This window comes from Crocodylus porosus, unplaced genomic scaffold (assembly GCF_001723895.1).
Source record: "Crocodylus porosus isolate Cpor-Errol unplaced genomic scaffold, CroPor_comp1, whole genome shotgun sequence".
Taxonomy (NCBI): domain Eukaryota; kingdom Metazoa; phylum Chordata; order Crocodylia; family Crocodylidae; genus Crocodylus; species Crocodylus porosus.
In genome coordinates, this window is record NW_017728922.1 from 5,562,780 (window position 1) to 5,582,456 (window position 19,677).

At 44.9% G+C, this 19,677-nt stretch overlaps 1 protein-coding gene across 2 annotated transcripts in view; it reads left to right on the forward strand.

Moving 5' to 3' along the window:
- Positions 1–19,540, forward strand: part of ZHX3 (zinc fingers and homeoboxes 3) — a 62,033-nt gene extending 42,493 nt beyond the window's left edge. Inside the window, exons 3-4 of one of the 2 annotated variants that reach the window (XM_019539646.1) lie at positions 13,121–16,053; positions 18,439–19,540. In XM_019539646.1, coding sequence (XP_019395191.1) covers positions 13,263–16,053; positions 18,439–18,449 — 2,802 coding nt within the window. In that variant the 5' untranslated portion in view covers positions 13,121–13,262 and the 3' untranslated portion in view covers positions 18,450–19,540. Of the gene's footprint in view, positions 1–13,120; positions 16,413–18,438 lie in introns of those variants that run through there. The other variant, XM_019539645.1, reaches the window with a different exon arrangement.
- The last annotated feature ends 137 nt before the right edge of the window (positions 19,541–19,677 follow it).

The window sequence follows — 19,677 nt, forward strand, 5'->3', positions numbered from 1 at the left end:
AGAGGGAAATGTAATATTAATTCTGTCTGGCTCCTCTCAAAAACAAAAAAGTCCTAAATTGAGTAATGGGGTGGTGTTCAGATTTTAATTCTTCCAAACTGCACATTTAAGTCCCTTGTAATGGTGTCTGCAAAGCATAAAAATAATAAATTCTATTGTACAGAGCTTTGACTATAAAGAGGAGGCTTTATAGTTGTGACAATTCATAGGGATATATACTTACTAATAAATGATTAGGAAGCAATTCTGCCAGCAGGCCTGAATTCTCCCTAGTAAAGCACTGTGATCCACAAGTAAATTAGTACATGGGTAGTTGACAGCAAGGTTTCTGGGAAACCAGTTCAAAAACCAAAATCCTTTAAATGGACTGTCACAGTTCTTTAACATTTCTCTTGTTTGCCCCATATATATGCAAAAAGCTGCTTCCATCAAACAGCTGTTCAGTGGCATAGATGAAATGGCTTGGCAAGCTCATATTCCATGGAGTAAGAAGAGGCACTAGTTGAGTTTCCAGAGAAAGCTCAAATACTTACCTGGCCACAGAGACTGGCATATCCTCCCCAGCCCAGGGCAGGTGACAGATCATCTAGTTCACCCTGGGCCCAGTCTGGTTTACTTTTACTTGGTGGTGCTCATAATGGGTCAGGGCCTGCTCTGAGCTCCATGCAAAGGATGGTACGTAGATGCCAAATGCGTCCTTGGCTGAGCATTGCCAATATTTTGGAAACGTACATGATGCTGGCCAAGTGCTTGATTTATGAGCACTGTGAAGGCAGAGGCCACAAACATTCACTTTCTGGTTCAATCAGCCAAAAGAGTTGGGCAACAGAATACTGGCAGACATTGAAAAACAGAAATCTATCTCTCCTTGGTTTTCAGAATATGACTAAATTATTCTGCTTCAATTTCGCGCTAAGGCATTTTTAAATAGCTGTCCACATTAATCTATTCAGTTAATAGATTTAGACAGACTACAAAAGTGGGCAGATGAGAATAGGATGGGGTTCAACGTAGACAGATGCAGGGTCCTGCACCTTGGGAGAAGGAATCCACAGCATGCATACAGCCTGGGGAGTTCCCCTCTTGAAAACACAGAGGTGGAAAGGGATCTTGGAGTCATTATTGACTCCAAGATGAACAAGAGCCGCCAATGCCAGACTGCAGCCAGCAAGGCCAGCCATACCTTATTATGTATCCAAAGATGTATCTCAAGCTGGTCCAGAGAGGTGATACGCCCCTTCTATGTGACTTTGGTCAGGCCACAATTGGAGTACTGTGTCCAGTACTGGGCACCACACTTTAAAAAGGATGTGGCCAGCCTGAAGAGAGTTCAGAGGAGGGCCACCAACTTGGTGAGAGGGACCTGAACCTGTTCAGCCTCAGCAAGAGGAGGCTGAGGGAGGGGGTCTGGTGGCTGCCTACAAAGTCATCAGGGGAAATCAACAGCATATAGGTAATGCCCTATTCTCCCCAGCACCACCTGGGGTGATGAGGAACAATGGTAATAAGCTGATGGAGACTAGGTTTAGTTTAGAGATCAGAAGGCAATATTTTACAGTTTGGGCGGCCAAAATCTGGAACCAGCTTCCCAGGGAAGTGGTCCTCACCCCTACCTTGGGCAAATTCAAGAGGAGGTTGGCTGACCACCTGTCTGGGGTCTTGTGAACCCAGCATTCGTTCCTGCCTGTGGCAGGGGGTCAGGCTAGATGATCTTTTCAGGTCCCTCCTGACCTTAGCTACTATGAAATAAGGTGAGGATAAGCCTGGGAAAGATCTGTTGAATCCCCTAGGAAGGATTAAAAAATGTGATTTGTTTTGTCCCCTTTCCACAGTAATTGTAATTTTAAATGTCTGTGTGCTGATAGTACAGAAAGTGCCTTTAGCTTTGGCAGTAAATAACTAGGGACCACCTGTACCTCACAGCTGACCCCTAAAAAGAACGAGTTTTCAATTAAAAAAAAATAATTGACTCTCCTGTGTAAGGATAATTGATTCCAAGTGTCATTCTGAATTGTCAGAGAAAGTGGGAAGCTGTGCCAGGCAAGGTTCACATTATGAATAACGCTAAACTCTGTTCTCCACTGCGAGTCATCCAAATTACAGTGGATGGACAATTATTTCAAATGCAAATAGTTTTCAAAACACAAACAAAGCTGAAATGAAGTACTCTTTGGTTCCCATGGTGCTGGATTCTAGTTCGAAGGTTTTGCCCATTGAAGTCTGAAATGAAAACCCATCTGTCTCTTGTCAATCATAAGAGAAATAGAGGCGCTTTGAAAGAGGGAGAAATCATTAGCAGGCCAGTTTCTCTTGAATGCTGCCCTCACTAAAAAAATCATTATCAGCTGTTTTGAGTTTAGAGTCAGAGGTTATGGCTACACTGCTTTCAGGAAGCTTAACTGCAACATATGCAGATGTACCTAAGCTAGCATTAATTTAACTAGACTGGGTAATAATAGCAGTGATGCCATTTCAGCAGGGGGTACCCAATCCCACCTGAGACCCTGGGTGTTTGGCATTGTTGTGTTGCTGTCCACTGCCACTTGCACTCAAGCTAGCTCAGTTAAAGCCTGCTTGAGTTAATCTACTTGATTTTTACATTTGCACCTCTGATTTGCAGTGTAGACCTAGTTGGAGGAATTGACCATTGGTCTTCACCTTGTGATTGCATCCAAGAAGCAATGGAAGATAGGGTCTGATCCAATTTCTTTCCTTGACAGAGCAACATGAAAGACATGCACTAGTGTTGCTGGAGATGGTGTGGATGATTCAGGAGCAGGCTGTCTTCTGGGAGTCAGTGATGAATCAGCGCACCAGGCAGTGGTGTACACTGTGAGTGGGATTTTCAGAAACGTCAGCACTTGTGATGGGGACTAGATTTTCCAACAATCTCCACTTCCATTCGGGCACCTGAGCAAGGGGCCAGATTTTCAAAGCTGCTTCGTCTTTTGGGTACTGTGCCCTTTCAGTATCTGTCCTTGCATGCAATAGTGAGAACTGCTGGATGCTGAGCACTGTGGGGGGTGCCCCTTATGCAGAAGCTAACAGGAGAGCTGAGTTCTTCAGAAAATTTGGTCCTGAGCTTGCAGTGACCATAAAGCACTCGCGTTCTTGTTGCCTGAGTCTCAAGAGCAGGATCTTAATCATTTAAGGCAATGAAAAACCTCCTGCTGAGCTTTTTGACGAGCAGGCTCATTAAATTATTCTAAATCCCTGTTCTAGAATTACACTGGTGTCCCTATTTTCCCTTTTCAATTTAATTGGATGCAGTAGGCTTCGCTTATGTCAGCTGTTTTGTAATGTGGGGGCACATCATTAAACCTCCATCCCGTTCAGCAGAAGTGCACTGATACATTGGTCTGATATCAGATCAGCACTGATATAAAGAAGATTGACTAAATCGGTCTGAAGTGGCCGATAATTTGGCCAATAAATGCTCGTGTGTGTGTGCATCTGCAGTACGGCACATAGGCAGTGAGGAGCACAGCCTGGCAGCGTGGAAAGCTGTGTGCAGCTCGTAAGTCTCTTGTGGTGGAAGGGGAGGGGGTAGGTAAGGGGCATGGGGGACAGATCAATGCCCCCCATGATGAGGGAAGGAGTGGGACTGGGGCTGGGTTAGGCGCTGCCCAGCTGGGGTGGAGCGGGTGCAGGACAGAGCTGTGGCTCGTCTGGGGGGCAACTCCCACTGCTGTGCGCCACTAATCTGGTGGCTCATCCAGTGGCTCCCACCCCTGCTAACACAGCTCATCCAGGAGGGCATGGTGGAGCATGTGCCCCCAGATCTGTACGGGGCGGGCTAGGCAGGCTGCAGCTGTGGGCTGTGGGCCATGCTGCGCTGCACTCAGGGCAGGTGGTGGCACTTGGGGGGGGGGCAGGCTACGGCAAAATTTGTGGTGGCTGTAGCCCCCCCAGTAACCCTCCTCCCTGTATAGATCCAGGGGCACACACCTCACAACCCCCTGTGCCTTCCCAGATGAGCAGTGGGAGCAGCAGCAGGACCCCCGCACCTAGACAAGCTGCGGCTCCATCCTGTGCTCACTCTGCCCCAGCCCACTCCTCCCTCCGTGGGAGGCGTTGATCTGCTCCCCCACACCCCTTCCCTCCTCCCTCTCCTTTCACCACAACAGACTTACCAGCTGCATGCAGCTGTGTGAGAAATTGGATTGGTATCGGCTGATATGCCTCCTTAAAAATCGGCTATCGGTATCAGCTCCCAAAATCTCTTATCGGTGCACCCTACCTTTCAGTCCTCAAAGTGGGTGCATGTCAGTGGCTAAGGATTTCTCTCTCTTCTTTACTCTTCAGAGATGCTGTGAGTACTGTGAAAACTTTAAACATTATGTGCTGGCAGAGGAATTGGAAGTCTAGGGACAGTCGTCCTCTTCTGGGTCCATAGGATACCTAGCACACTGAGGTCAGGTTTATGGCTGGGATCCAAGGCAATTCCAATAATAATCCTGAACACTGAGATTGATGACCATAGAAGAAAACTGAACCCAGTTGGCTTGACGCATTTGAGCAGTGATATAATCTGTGATACTAGTTGTATAGGAGCCCAGTAGAAGAGAGGGCAAATCTGTTTCCAGCATCCCTTAGTCATGGTTGAAGAGAATGTAAACCAGATGTTTGTGTTTTAGGCCTGAGAGCTTCATGATTATTAAAGCAGATAGAAATTTGGTTTTGCCCATCTCTTCCTTTGTCGCATACAATGTTACTTTTTCACTTCTTGGCTATTCATAATTTACTGTTAAAAAAGGATGCATGCATGTATGAAACATATCCATGCAGCCCAAGCGAGGCTCCAATCACAGTGCATTTGTCCTGTCTAGAGAGGAAGATTGACTGGGTAGAACAGCCCTGCTGGTGAACCTGTGCACACCTGGAAGGAAGGTCTGCATCTACAGGAACCTCCCTACAAGTTGTGCAGGGTGAGGGAGACGCTAGAACCCACAACTACACCAAAGCTTCCCATGATGGAAGCCATTTTCCTCAGGCTTGTGCCAGCATTTGACTTTTCAAGGCAAACTGTTGGCCTTGTGAATCGTCATTTTGCTGACTAGGAGAAATAAGGGCAGCAGGCCTTTAAAATAGCTCAGGGGAAAATAAACCCTAGAGCACTGCTTTTCTTATTACCATGACTGCTTAAGTGGCTGTCATTCACACACTCAGATGGATGACCATGGCGATTAATCTACCTCAACCTGTCCTAACAAGCCCAGTCTTCCAGAACAGAAATTGTGGGCTTTCAGGCTCACAAGTGTGTATATATATATCTGTGTAAAAGCCTGTTTCCCCGTTGATATCTAGGTAGACATTATTTCGAATGGAAATTTCATACATTTTGTCCCCACCCATTTCCTATACTAGCTGTGACATACAGGAACTACACCCATTGCCTGACTAGTCTCTGCTGACCTTTTGTAACTTGGCTACAAGCTGATTTTGAGTCTTTTGCAAAACACTGTCAGAAGGGGAAAAAATCCTTTGTTAAAACACAGCCAACTCCTGCCTCAACATGGAACAGTTTGTTCTACTGAAAGAATGAGCCAGTTCAGTGAGCACAAAAACATTGCCATAAACGATCGTATTCAGAAAGCTGCAAAAGAGATCATATTGAAATACGGGAGAGTAATCTTAAACCAAGCCTGGAGGATTGGGGGTTGGAAGAGGGGTCAGAATCCGTATTATTCTGAACTGCCAATCCTGTTTTGTGACTTGACACTTATGTCTGCAGCGCCTGCGTCACCTACAGTAACAGTAAGTTAGTTAGGAAATGATAGTTGATACTAAGCCAGAATGTAACGTCATCTTTTAAACTAACAAATTGCAGAAGGGCATCGTGAATGAAATAATCCAGAAGCACTGTGCTGGAAATGAGATGTTGTGCTGTTTTGGGGCACAATATGCATTGCAAAGAGTGAACTCATTTCAGTTCCACCATAGGGTACTGGACTAACAAACTGGCATTTCTTCCTTTCAGAAATCTGGACCTTGGAAATCTTTGTTCTGCACAATGACTTTCCTGGAAATGCCTCTCTTCCATCCTGCCTGTGGCCACTTGGCAACTTGTGGTCAGCATCTGTCTGTAGCAAGTTCTTGTTCCCCAGGCAGAACTAGAGACTTGGTGATAAGGTTCTGCAACTCCCAGCATGGTTTAATTAGCGCAAGGCTAGTATGCCGCCTTTCCATTGGGGATGTAAGAGTTTTTCCCAGTATTATTTAGGACTAATATTAGAGGAGCACCTAGAGACTTTGACCAGGTTGAGTCCCTGTTTATACTAGGTGTTGGACATGCCTATCATGAAATCAGTGCCCTCTTTATATGCTTCTGATATTCAGTTGGCAGTGAGCACTTATCTGTGAATGCTTAACCAGCTCCACAGAGTGCTTGCTGCCTGTTAAAAGATCCAAGCCCTACTGTCAGACTCTGACAATGGCCAAGATTAATCTGGACCTGGAAGATTAATCGCACCCCTTTGGAAGCTGGAAAACTTCTACTTTCTGAGCCATCCGATAGAAAATGAGTGACTGAGATGGTCCTGTTCTTGGTTTGGAGAAAGGTGGTGCTAGGGTGGTGGCTTTTGTGCAGCATGCACATGGTGGAAATGGGGACTGTTGGGTTTAGTATGTATTGTTTTATCTACAAGGCTGGACAGCAGTAAGCTGCCATTGTGTTAGGGTGAGCTGATTGTGCAGAAGCTGGAATTGTGCTGCTTACCAAATTATTTGTGAGCCATTAAGCTCTAATATCAAATTCCAATCTCTGAGTAACCTGGGCTAGGAACTGTCATTTGTAGTGCAGGCTGCACATGCAGTACTGTAGACCAAAAAAATATAACCGTGTGCTACAAAAGAGAAGTCAGCAGCACACAGTAAACTGAAGAGACCCTAGTTTCATTTCACGTAGCAGGATCTAGGGGGGTAATCTTCCCTGTGTGACTCGAGCTGGTGAGATCTTCCTTTGGCAGCAGAGAGCAGGGCCCATGGTCAAGGGCCTGGATTTTTGCTCAGTCTAACATGACACAGTCCTGGGGTTGGGGTGGGGAGAATGTCTGTGATCTCTCTCCTAGGCCAAACACATTGGGTTGGCTAAAAGAAAGTCCCCACTTATGGCCACAGACAGGAGGTTGGGATTTGTGCTTAGAGCTGTGAAAGGCCTCTACTTGCCGCACTGAGAGGTTAACCCTGACGCTGCTCTGTATCTAGGTTAGTCTATGCAGCTTAATAAGTATTTGGGTTAAATCAGTGCAGCTTCTTGTGTATAGAGCAGGCCTTAGTTTTATCCCTTCGTAACTCCTGCCCTTCCCCCTCTTCACTAAATTGGTACATGCACTGGCAGCAAGCAGGATAATTAATTTGACTGATGACCTCCTTGTGGGATTTGTCATGGGCTGGTCTGCATGCAGGGGAATGTTAATGACTAACTGTGGAGAACAGGCCCTGAAACATCCCTGGCTGGTAGATGGAGTACAGACTACAGAGAGCTGGCACATGCATGCTTTCCCTCCTCACTTGCGCTCGCAAGAATATATTGTTTTCCTTCCATGTTGGGGGCCAGTGTAAATACGATGGACTGAAACAGTTCTCTTTACCTACAGCAGGTAGTTCATGCCGGATGAGCCATGCCCTTCTTGAGCCTGTTAGGAGGTAAAGTGCTTGTAACTGTTAGAGAGGTGCTTTGTAAAGTAGGGAATTTTCTATGAAACGTTTCATTTTGGCACCTTAAAGGTTCCAGATGCCTAGGGGAGTTGAAAGGTGTTGGCTCTTCAAAGTTGTATTTCATTCAGGCCAGTTTATATCACTAACTATTGACAGACATCTAGGATTATACTTGGGTGAGTCCTCTGGGGATCATCCCTAAGTGAAATGAAGCTCTTAGGATTAAAAAAACCCTGAAGCTTATTGTAGTAAAACCACAGTTAAAAACTTCTCAAATGTTAACTTTCCTTCTTTTAAAAATAACCATAATACTGCTCAAGCCTGGGCCTACACATTTTCGGTATAAACAAACCACTGGTATTTAAGTGCCAATATTGTGTTTGTCTTTGTACAAGACAGAAATATCAATTTTTTTTCTTACTTGAGGGGTGTTTGTTTAGCAGGAAGATGAAGGATTAGCAAAAGAGCTGTTTTTGTTTTTTAATTGAACATTTTCTAGGCAAAGACATGTCAAGTACCAAAGTGAATTTGTGTCTAAAATTACAGTGCTGCAAAAAGGGGTTCCTATATCCCTAAAATCTTTGCCGGCAAGTTTAAAAGTTGTCACGGCCATAATGCTTTTAGCACAGATAGCATAGTTTTCTTACCATCTCCTGAACTGTAGTGGCAGGGCAGTAGCTACCGTGTACGATCCATGTGGTTCTGGTGCCTGTTAGGTTCTTTTTTTTTTTTTTTTTTTGGTTTGTTTTCTGGTCTCTGGGCAAGGTTTGCGCAAGGTCTCAAATTAATCTTTTAATTGGGGAGCTTGGCATTGGTTGGAATGAATGTTTTGCATTAACAACACAACTCATTAATTCACTGAAACATTTTAAAACCAAACCAGTTAAATCCAGCGGAGCTGGGGCGGGGAGGGAAGCTGAAAGTTCATGTTTGACAGTGCATATTTGGAAACCTTTTTCTTAATCCATATAAAATAAATTCTCTGAAATGGTAACGCTCAGTTTGCTTGGTCTCTAGACACTGCTGAATCTCCCTGCAAAGAACAATAGGGGGGTTGTTGGTGAAAGGCAGTGGCAGAAAGGGGAGCTAAACTTGTTGTTTAGGAACAAACTTCTACGCCAATGTAAATATTTAGAGAAGTTCAGTAGTTTTAATTCCCGGGTTAAGCGGCCTTTATGTGCATTCCACCTACCCCAACACCTTGCTGAACCTAAGGGTAATATGAGTTAATTTAAAACAGTCTCAAACTGTTAAGTATCTTATTTTTGATCCTGCTTCTCAGCAAATGATGAACTGCTAGTCTGTCCCACTGTCAGGAGACACTGGGATTTGTAGGATTGTGGGATTTTCCTTTCACTAGAAAGGATTGTGGAAGCAGTGTAGCCAGCAAGAGTGGCTCACTCAGTAGACTTCACCTGTTTAGTGGGTAGAGCTATGCTCCTTATTAAGTAGGTATAAATTAAATGGAAATTGTCAGCTTTTAGGAAAGCAGTAGTCATTGTCTTCTGTTATTCTTGTAACTGTGGGGTTTATAGTTCCTTCTGCTAATGTTTCACTTTCTATCAAAGGGCCCATTTTGTAAGCTATAAAGCTCCCATTTGAATGCATGACTTTAGTGCAAAACATTAAGGGCTCATCCTCACGAGTGCAAATGTGCAGTTTGTGATGCTGCAAACCACACATAGTGCACGTGCATGTTTGCCACGACTGCTAATTTGCAGCACAGCAGGTTTTTTTGATGCTGAAAGATTCTGCTGTAACCCCCCCAAAACAAACAAACAAACAAAAAACAACAACCCCTCCCCCCCCCAAAAAAAAAAACAAAAACCAAGAACAAAAACCACTGCTATAAGAAACGGTGCAGTGCATGTGATAGCAATGTGTAACACCAGAAAGGGAGCCTGGCCAGGCAGAGCTCTAAGGCTCTAAGGCTGCTGGGCTGGCCCCAGCCTTCCCTACCCCACCCGGGGCAATTTGCCACACACCAGAGCACATGTGCAGGGGCAAGCCATAGGACAAATAACAATGGCACAAAAATGTGCCACTGATATTTGTCTCACAGGGAACGCACACCCCTCCACGTGCACGCTCATGGGAATGTACCATAAGAATCATGGTAAGGTTCTATTTTTTGTGTCAGTTTTTAATTTAACAATGGTTTATTAACTATATTATTAATGAACACTTTCTTTAAAAAAATGTTACTTGCTACTAGGATACTTAAAAGGGATGTCATATAGAATCAATTACGTTTTAAATTGCAAATGCACAGGAGTGTTAGCAGGTGTTGTAGGATGGACAGCATTGAGAACACGCTACTGATGTTTTGATTTAGTCAATATACATGTCGCACGCAGCTGAGAATCTATGTTGGGTTTTGTAACTTTTCCCTGGAAAAGGAATAGACAAACAGTGCACTTGATTAAAGTTGCTACTGAGTTACCACCAGAACGGTTTTCAAGATAAATTTGATATCTTCACTTTGTGTGAAGTTAATATTTTGTATCTGACCCAATGTGTGGATGCTCTGACATCTCAAACCTACTTATCTCTCCAGTTGGGACTTTGGCAGAATTTGCTTGTGTAAACATTAAACTTTGGTAAATGAAGTAACCATATGTGGCAATGCTTTGTAGTTTCTTCATAGGTGGGTAAAGTATTTCAAGTATACTAAGCTCAAGTAGTACTGATTAAATACTCTGAAGAGTGACCGTAAAAATGACACAACAGGGGTCTTTGTCTTCGTTTCTTTGTATCAAGTTTATTCAGCTGAGAATTAAAAAGATGATTTTTATCTATCTGCCAACTTAGAAACACAGCGTGGGATGTGTCTGGCTCTTGCATCATCTCCGGTAATAGAGATTCTGTAACTGGAACTCTGTTAATAACGATTCTGTTGAAAATGCACATATTTGCAAAGAATACAGCTAACTCTCACCTAGCTAAGTTACCTATCTAGGGTCAAACAAGATTAAGCAGTAGTGAGGACTTCAGATGGTCAAGTGAGGAGACCCGATACAGAGCAGATCCATGCAGTGAGACTGCTCATTTTTACTCTTGCTTTCGTTACTCTTGATGATCCTTAAGACCTTTAAAGCGATCTGTGTAGTCTTTTGGCTGTTCTTATTGTCATTCCTCATTGACCTGACTTGGAAAGGTCAACCCCATTAGGAGTTACCCAAGTGTTCACCTTGTTAGTACTAAGGGAAAAGCAGTCTCTGCAAGTTGGGATAGAAATACCACAAAACTGGGTATCAGGAGCATGAAATTCACATGTGCCAATTCAGAATCACAGTGTTATACATTTCTGATTTATAGCTTTTTAGGCAGCTTGAGCATAGCAAACAGCCTTTGCCGGTGCCAAGTTTGCTGATGACTAATACTATTTACAGGACTGTTTTGTAATCTCAGATCAGCCCACATTAACTGGAAGTTACGGTTTCCCATCAGCGTTTTAAATTTGTGTATGTGTATGGCTGGTGTTCGTATTAAACGCTCAGACTCAGGTTCTTCAGAGTTCATTTATTTTTTAAAAATGCTTTTGTTAATTCATTTTTTTTTTTTTTTTTTTTTTGAAGACAAGCTTACAGAGGTTAAATTCCACTTCCTGAGATATACTTTCAGCTAGGACCATTGGTCCTCCATGTCTGAATTAATTCACTTAAAAATAATTAAAAAGTAGGTATTGCATGAGCAACCAACAAATGCTTGTGATCTGCGTGTCTCTGTGCATGAAATCTGTTCCCAGTATCTGATCTAAGCAGGCTTAGTCTGTCAGTGCATAGTGCTTTTAGTGCCACCCTTGAAAGGTTTGTAGTTTAGTTGTGATTTTTTTTTCTGTTTAGTTGTAATTACTGTTTTCATGAAGCTCTATCTATTCCCCTGCAAATCTTGGTAGTTTGGCACAAAATCTTTGGCCAGCCTTACTCGTGCTGAACTTCCAAGTGACCTTGCAATCTGGAAATTGCTATTCTTATTCTTGTGCAAATGCACTGTAATAACAGATGGAAGAGGGGTTCAGGGAGAAAATTTCTTCAGATTTCCTGTTTTCTTTGTCATCTGGATAAATTTAAGCAAGTAGATGCCAGCTACAACAAACCATTTCACTACCCTCGGGGTTGTGATCTCAGGCATGGAGCATCTGCTGTGCATATTGTGAACTCTGCCAGGCAGGAGATGAAATTGTGCCTGAAGAAATGTCCAGTCCCAGTCTCTAGCACAGGACTTGATGGATTTAAAATTATTGTGACCTGTGAGCAAGATGTGTTATTTTTTTTTCAATGCTAGAGCTGAATATCTTTCCTCTTGCTTGTGCCTAGGAACCAAGAAAAGAGTTGTCATAGGTGCATTGCACTTCCGCAAGGAGAGTCTCAACTGTATAGATTGGATTGGTCTAAACATTTAAAGCTATTGCCATGCCGTTTTCCTGGGTACGGCGGGACAGACGGAGGGGGGATCTGAGGGGCGGTGTGTGCATGTATTTTACTCCACTTGATCTCTGTAGCCTGCCCTCCTTTGCCACTTTTGTAGAATTGATAGATTCTGTTGAAATCAAAAAGCCAAAGCAGTCGTGGGAGAAGGTGAACCACATGACATCTAATCAGTGATGTGTAGTTTTCCTGAGCTCCTCCAAGGATGATCAAAGCATGATATCCCAACTGTGACCCTACAGCCCTTCTTGGCACCATGTCCACAGTTTCCATGTGCAAGGTTTGGTGCTTGAGCTGGTCTGAAAATTTCCAACGGTGCTTTTCTACTATCCAACGCCAGTGTGAAGCAATGGCTAGATTCTGTGAGAATGGGTTTTTGATTTTTGTCAAAACTGACAAACTAGGCAGGTTGCCTAGGGAAACCTACTTGTGATGGTGCCAGCTTGCCTCTGTGGCAGCCTGCCTGGCAAACAGCTTCATAGCTGAGAGCCTGGAGGCCCCAGCTCTCAAGGAGCCCAGGTTTCCCTGCTCTGTGGCAAAAATTTCAAGGACTGTTCCTAGTTGGAAACTTTTTTTAAATATCAGAATTTTTGCAGTGACCAGGACATCAGGATATGGCCAGTCCTACTTTGTCAGTTTTTATGGACTTCTGCTATTGGAAGAATCGAGAGGATAGAGGCAGGAGAAGACCCTTTATCAAGGGAAAATAGTGAAAGTATTAGGCCCACGAAGGAAGGTGTCCTTTGATTCATACGAGGCGGGTAGAAAAAGTGTCACCAGCCTGATACAACGTTATAGGCAGGTATGGCCATTCTATCGGAAACTTTTCGCCAGTTCTACAAAATCATCCAAGTGAGCAGTCAAAAGACTGTCAGATTAATTCCAGCTTCAAAAATCTCTCCCCTTTAGCAGATGAGAATAATGATCTTTTTAAACAATAAAAACAGGAGGATTATTGCAGTTGTAATGTAATGGGTATGTGCTATGCCAAATATTAGGAGTAGTAACTTTTTTTCCTGTTTTTCCCTCAGGTTCAAGACCATGTGTAATATCCTTCAAAGACTTGACAAGAGTCTGTCTTCAGACATCATGAATTTGCTGGAATCTAGACCTCAGAATACGTGCAAATGTTTTTTTTTAAAAAAGCATTAATCATCTGGCTTGGTGGCAGTGATGGCTAGTAAAAGGAAATCCACAACTCCCTGCATGATACCAGTAAAAAAGCTGGTGCTGCAGGAAACTGAATCAGATGTTGTGGAAGATGATCGTGGAGGAATACAACAGGACACGCGTCCTGAAGCCCCGGCTGCTAGTGACACTGTTGTTAACCATAACAATAATGGAACATTGTCTAATGGGCATCGAAGTCTTGCAGAGGGCGATACTTATGTGTGTAAGTATTGTGAATTTGGCTGTCAAGATGTTAATCATTTCTTTGGGCACATGGATTCTGAGCACTTAGACTTCAGCAAAGACCCCTTGTTGGTGTGCGCAGAGTGCAGTTTTCTGGCAAAAAGCCATGAAAGGCTCTTGCAACACAATGCAGAGTGCCATGCTGGAGAAATTGGCTTTGTCTGGAATGTGGTTAAGCAGGACAATCGCACTACTGTGGAGCAAAGCGTCTGTGATGCCACCAGCAGTCAAGACCTTGCAGGGGAAATCCCTGGGGAAGGAGTGGATAGTCAAGCTGAAATCATCATTACCAAAACACCCATTATGAAGATAATGAAAGGTAAGACTGAAGCCAAAAAGATTCACACGCTGAAGGAGAACATAAGCAATCAGTCTGCCAATGAACCAGAGATGAAAAATGGCGACCATCTGTTCACAAATGGGTCTGTGCCGGTTAGCCAGTCAGTTCCAAGCTCTGCAAAACCATCTCCCATAGTCAATGGCTCCATAATAGGGAGCGTGCCTGTCTTGCAGACAGGTGTTGCACATCTTGTACCATTGCAACAGCAGCCGCTATTACACCAACAGCTACCCACATCCAAATCCCTTCCAAAGGTAATGATTCCGCTGAGCAGCATTCCAACATACAACGCGGCCATGGACTCCAACAGCTTCCTGAAAAACTCTTTCCATAAGTTCCCATATCCCACAAAAGCTGAGCTTTGCTACTTGACTGTCGTGACAAAGTATCCAGAAGAACAGCTTAAGATCTGGTTTACTGCCCAGAGGCTGAAACAAGGCATCAGCTGGTCACCGGAGGAGATAGAAGATGCACGGAAAAAAATGTTCAACACGGTTATCCAGTCTGTACCACAGCCTACCATTACAGTTTTAAATACACCCCTAGTTGCAAACACCAGCAGTGTCCCACATCTTATTCAGGCAACTTTGCCTGGACATGTGGTTGGACAACCAGAAGGAACAGGAGGGCTGCTTGTTACGCAGCCAATAATGACAAATGAGTTAAAAGGCACCAATTCCTCTCTCACTTTAACAGTGACTTCTATTCCCAAACTGCAGCCTGTGACACAGCACAACACAGTGTGTTCAAATACTGCATCTACTGTGAAAGTGGTCAACACTGCTCAGTCTCTGCTAACTGCATGTCCTACCATATCCTCACAGGCTTTCTTGGATCCCAACATGTATAAAAATAAGAAGTCCCATGAACAGCTATCTGCACTGAAGGGCAGTTTTGGTCGCAATCCATTCCCAGGCCATGCTGAAGTTGAGCGGTTGACAAAAATTACAGGCCTCTCTACAAGGGAAGTTCGAAAATGGTTTAGTGATAGGAGGTACCATAACAGGAACGTGAAAGGTGGTAGAGGCATGTTTGTGGGAGATAACACAATAGACTCGCTGACTGAAATGACCTTCCCTGTATCAACAAAAGGCACGGAGTTAACCTCTATGGCTGCAGCAACACCTGTGACTCATCATCACACCAGGCGGCAATCTTGGCATCAGACACCTGACTTCACACCAACAAAATACAAAGAGAGAGCACCAGAGCAGCTCAAAGCTTTGGAAGGCAGTTTTGCACAAAACCCTTTCCCTTCAGAGGAAGAAGTGGACCGTTTGAGGAGTGAAACAAAGATGACGAGGAGGGAAATTGATAGCTGGTTCTCCGAGAGGAGGAAAAAAAAGCTGGCCGAGGAGAACAAAAAGGTGGATGAAATGGCTCAGCAAGAGGAGGAAGATGTTGTTGAGAATGACTGTGGAGAAGGGGAAGACTCTTCCGATGAACTGAGGGCCTCCAGTGAAAATGGTTCAGTGGATACGCCTGGCAGCAGTCAAACTGCAGCAGAGCGGAAAGTCAGCCCTATTAAAATCAATCTGAAAAACCTTAAAGTGACCGAATCCAATGGCAAAAATGAATTGCAGGGTTTAAGTGCAAATAAGAAAGGGGACAGCCCTTCTAGCAGGCCGCCTACCCCCCATAAAACCAAATTAAACTTAAAAAAAACAGCCCAGCAGCGGCATTTGCTTAAGCAAATGTTTGTGCAGACACAGAGGCCAACAAATCAAGAGTACGATGCCATTGTTGCTCAGACAGGCCTGCCGCGGGCGGAGGTAATCCGCTGGTTTGGAGATAGCCGATACGGCTATAAAAACGGTCAGTTGAAATGGTATGAGAACTACAGGCGCGGGATCTTTCCTCCTGGTCTAACTGAAATCAGCCCAGACAGCAAGGAGCTCCTTGAGGACTATTACAAGAAGCATAAGATGCTGTGTGAAGACGACCTGCAGACCTTGTGTGAGAGAACTCAGTTGAATTCACAGCGGGTTAGGGTGTGGTTTGCTGTAAAGGTGGACGAGGAAACCAGGGCCGTGTCTGACACCGGCAGCGAGGACAGGTGTTCGAGCTCCGGAGATCCGGCAGGAAATCAAAAAGGGACGTCTGACGCTTGTTCTGAGGTGTCGGAGAACAGCGAATCCTGGGAGCCCGGAGGCCAGGAAGGCAGCTCGGACCCCTCGGACACGTTCAGCCAGCAGCCCGCGGTCCCGCTCGGTAGGTACCCGACTGATCGTTCAGCTGCGGAGGTGTTTTGTAAGTAGGCTCGTTGCAGCGTCGAGAAGCAAACATAAAAGAGCACTGAGCTATTTAGTATGCCAGCAAGCGGGGCGTCTTGGGAGGTTTTAGTACCAAGATTCCTTGTTCAGAGTGATCTGATGAGAAAGCCAATGTCTAATTAAATTAGGGGGAGGAGCAAAGCAGAGAGGCCCTGCTGCCCCTACAGCAGCGGTTCTCAATCCTTTTAGATTCCAGGCCTCCCTTAGACTTAAGGTCCCCCTCAGAAAACCCCAGCTCTTAGCTTTCCGCTGTTTTTTGATGACAGAAGAACAATAGGGCAGCTCTGTAGTGAAAGCCCGCAGCAAGGCAGAATGGTTTCGACGTCATTTGGAATCTCTAGGTTTATCTTGTGACTTGCGTAGCTCTGCGTGTGCCCTAACAGTGCAGCTAATGTTGTGCAGTGCCTTACAGCACACTTACAAGGATCTCACTGGCTTGATGCGTGACCTTCAAAAAGTCTCTTAGTTTCCCCAGCTGTAAAATAAAACAGTCCCCCCGCCCTGCCCCCACTCCCTATTTGTAAATTACCTCAATCATAGAAAATGAGGGGTGGAGGGGGCCTCAGGAGATCAGTCTAGTCCAGCCCCCTGCTCAAAGCAGGACCATCTGCAACTAGATAATCTCAGCTAGGACTTTGTTCAGCTGGGTCTTAAAAATCTCCAAGGATGGAGAGTCCACAACCTTTCTGGGTAGCCTGTTCCAGCCTCCTAGTGAGAGGTTTTTCCTAATATCTAACCTGACTTCCTTTGCTGCACCAAAGGCCTTATGTAGGGTGCAGTGTTTGGAGCACTGTTGGGTTCGAACACATGTTCAGATCCTGCAGGGTTGGGTTTTCAGCAGGTCTCTGCTGGGACAGCGTCTGCCCCAGCCCAGCACCAGGGTTCATCTTTCAGAAGGGGAACTCTTTCCAGTGGTACAGCTGGGGACTGTTCCCTTGTTGGCGGAGTCCCTGCTGCATGGGGAATGATGCAGCCTCCCTCCTCACCCTCGTGTGTAATGTCCCAGATGTGATTTGCTTAAAGCAACTTCCTGCTGATCCTTTCGCCACTAAGTTTCTGATATGAAGCCTCCTTGGTATGTCCAGCTAAAGCCAGGCTCCTGTCTCTATCCACCTCTGCTAGGCTTAAGAGACTTCTAAAGGGTTACATCCCCACCCCCCTTTTTTTAAAATCAGGATCCTTTCCCAGAATGTAAGCACTTAATTTCCCAACCAAGTGTCCTCAATCTGACTGAGAGGCTTACCAGTAGCACAGGGATAACAGGAAAGCAGGTACTACTGAAGTTTACTGTGCTGTCAAGTGGATCAGGGAGTCTTGAGAAGGGCGAGGAAGGTACTGGGTGGTTAGGCACCTGGTGATAGGAGAGAAATCCTTCAGGGAGATGGGAACAGGATGGGCCCCCAGCATTAGCACCAGGGTCTTTGGGAGGGCCATGAGACGGTAGTGTGTGTGGCACTGCTGGGCACGGTGGCTGCCAGTGCCATAAGATCATATGCATTCGTTGTGGTCTTCTGTTTTTAGCAGGTCAGCTACCTGGGGCTTGATGGAGCTGCTCCTTCATCCTTGCTATGAAAGGAGCATGCAATTGCTGGCTCCTGTGAGTGATGTTGCTGGAGAGGGGTGGGAGGAGTAGCTTTCCTTGCTATGTTTGCCACTAGATCACTTGTCAGAGGCCTAAGCCAGCCTTTCCCTTCAACTTCCTTTTTGTTTCTTAGCCCGTGTGGTACCTTTGCATGCCCTTCTCTATCCCAGTGGCCGTGACTGGGTTCCTTACACACCTTTGCTGTGCATGCTTAGAGGGGGCTCTCTCTCTGCTAGTCTACCAGTATCACTACTAGGAAGTATCTGCTACTTCCTCCTCCTGCTGGAAGAGCTCATACTGGCTTAGTCTCCTCCAGCTGTGATGGCTTGGATAGGGTTGCTCTATCACAGGGGAGGGCAATTATTTTGGGCAGAGGGCCGCTTGCTGAGTTTTGGCAAGCCATCGAGGGCTGCATGACAGGCAGCCCAGGGCAGATTAATATTAATTTTCTAAATTTTTTAGGGGCCCCACAGGCCATATTTTGCCCACCCCCTGCCCTACCATCTCATTGGATTCTTGATCCAGGGTGGTATGGAAGGAGATTCACTCAGTTAAAGGAAGTTTTGCCTGAGGCAGCTGCTGCTGTCAGGATGTGCAAGTTCCTACCTTCCCTTCAACAAAATCCACATGCTACTCCAAGGAAAAACCATCTAGTGTCAGGTCACCTAGTATTACACAGGGACTTATCAAATATTTGCAGTAATGTGAAGTGTATTCTGATGCCTGTGTGTTCTCTTTCAGAAACAGATTGAACTTAAACTGCCTGCTCTGAAGGATCTGCTCTTACCTTTGAGAAGATTTAAACTCCATGGGCCTGATACCAATCCCAGTAGCAGGACATGGGGCAAAGGCACTGCCATAAAGGAGATCTTTTAGTGCAGCACAACAGAGAGAGAATGCCAGAAAACTGGGCTCTCAGGTTGCAGACAGCTCTGCACTAACCTAGAGTACTGCTTGGAGCTGGGCAGAGTAGGGTGTCTGTGAGAGCCTCTCCCTCCCATGAAATAGGATGCTCTTGTTTGCTTTCCAGTGGACAAACTCTTTCAGATTTCATATTCATATACAAATAATGGAACCAACTTTTTAAATGCACACAGCCATCTATACAGGCATAATGAATTTTGGACTCTGATTGCATAAACATGCTCACTGCATAGAAATGGACTATCATGGCGCAATACATCTGTACCTTCATCCGTCTGCAATGTATTTTGTTCTCTAAAGGGTGGCATTGTTATGTATGTCTCCTGCTCTTGGGTCCCTAGTACAGTTTGTGTGCACAACTTAGGGAGGGAGCAGTATCCGAGAACCAATATGCAGTCTTGTGCTCCAGAACAGGAATCAGCGGGCTGGAAATAGCTTTCCCTTCCTGGGGTGGATTGAAATTGGCTATTTTATGCCCCTTAGGAGCTAGTGAGTTCAAAACTTTGTAAGACCCAGGAGATGGAGTTTGCAGTAACTTGTCCCCTACTGGCTGCAGTCATTTTTTTTTCCTATGCTTGAAGATGGAATGTAGCACAGCCTGTGAGTCTCCAAGTCTCCCTTTAATTACAGAGAGCTAGCACTTAATTTTTCCATCCTGACCTGAAATTCCTTTTATTGTTCACAGAGAACGAACTGTTCTTCAGAGAACAAATACCTTAAAAATTAAGTGTGTGCGTTCATGTTTCAAGTCATTATGGTCTAGGAGGAATCTATTAGACAGGCAACTAGGGTTACATATAGGAAACTTGCCTGTTACAGAACTAGTTGAATTAGATCCCAACAATAACTTAGTCACATTTGTCCAAGCCACTTCCCTCAGTCATCCTGGCTGGTGTTCTGTGGGGTGGGAGGTATTTTTTTTTTTTTTTAAATCTAGACCTTTTTTTGGTCATCTAGCTTCTTAGATTTCGTAGACATTAGGGCTGGAAGGGACCTTGGAAGATGGCGTCCAGCCCCCCTGCCCCAGGGGCAGGAAGTCAACTGGGGTCATAAGAT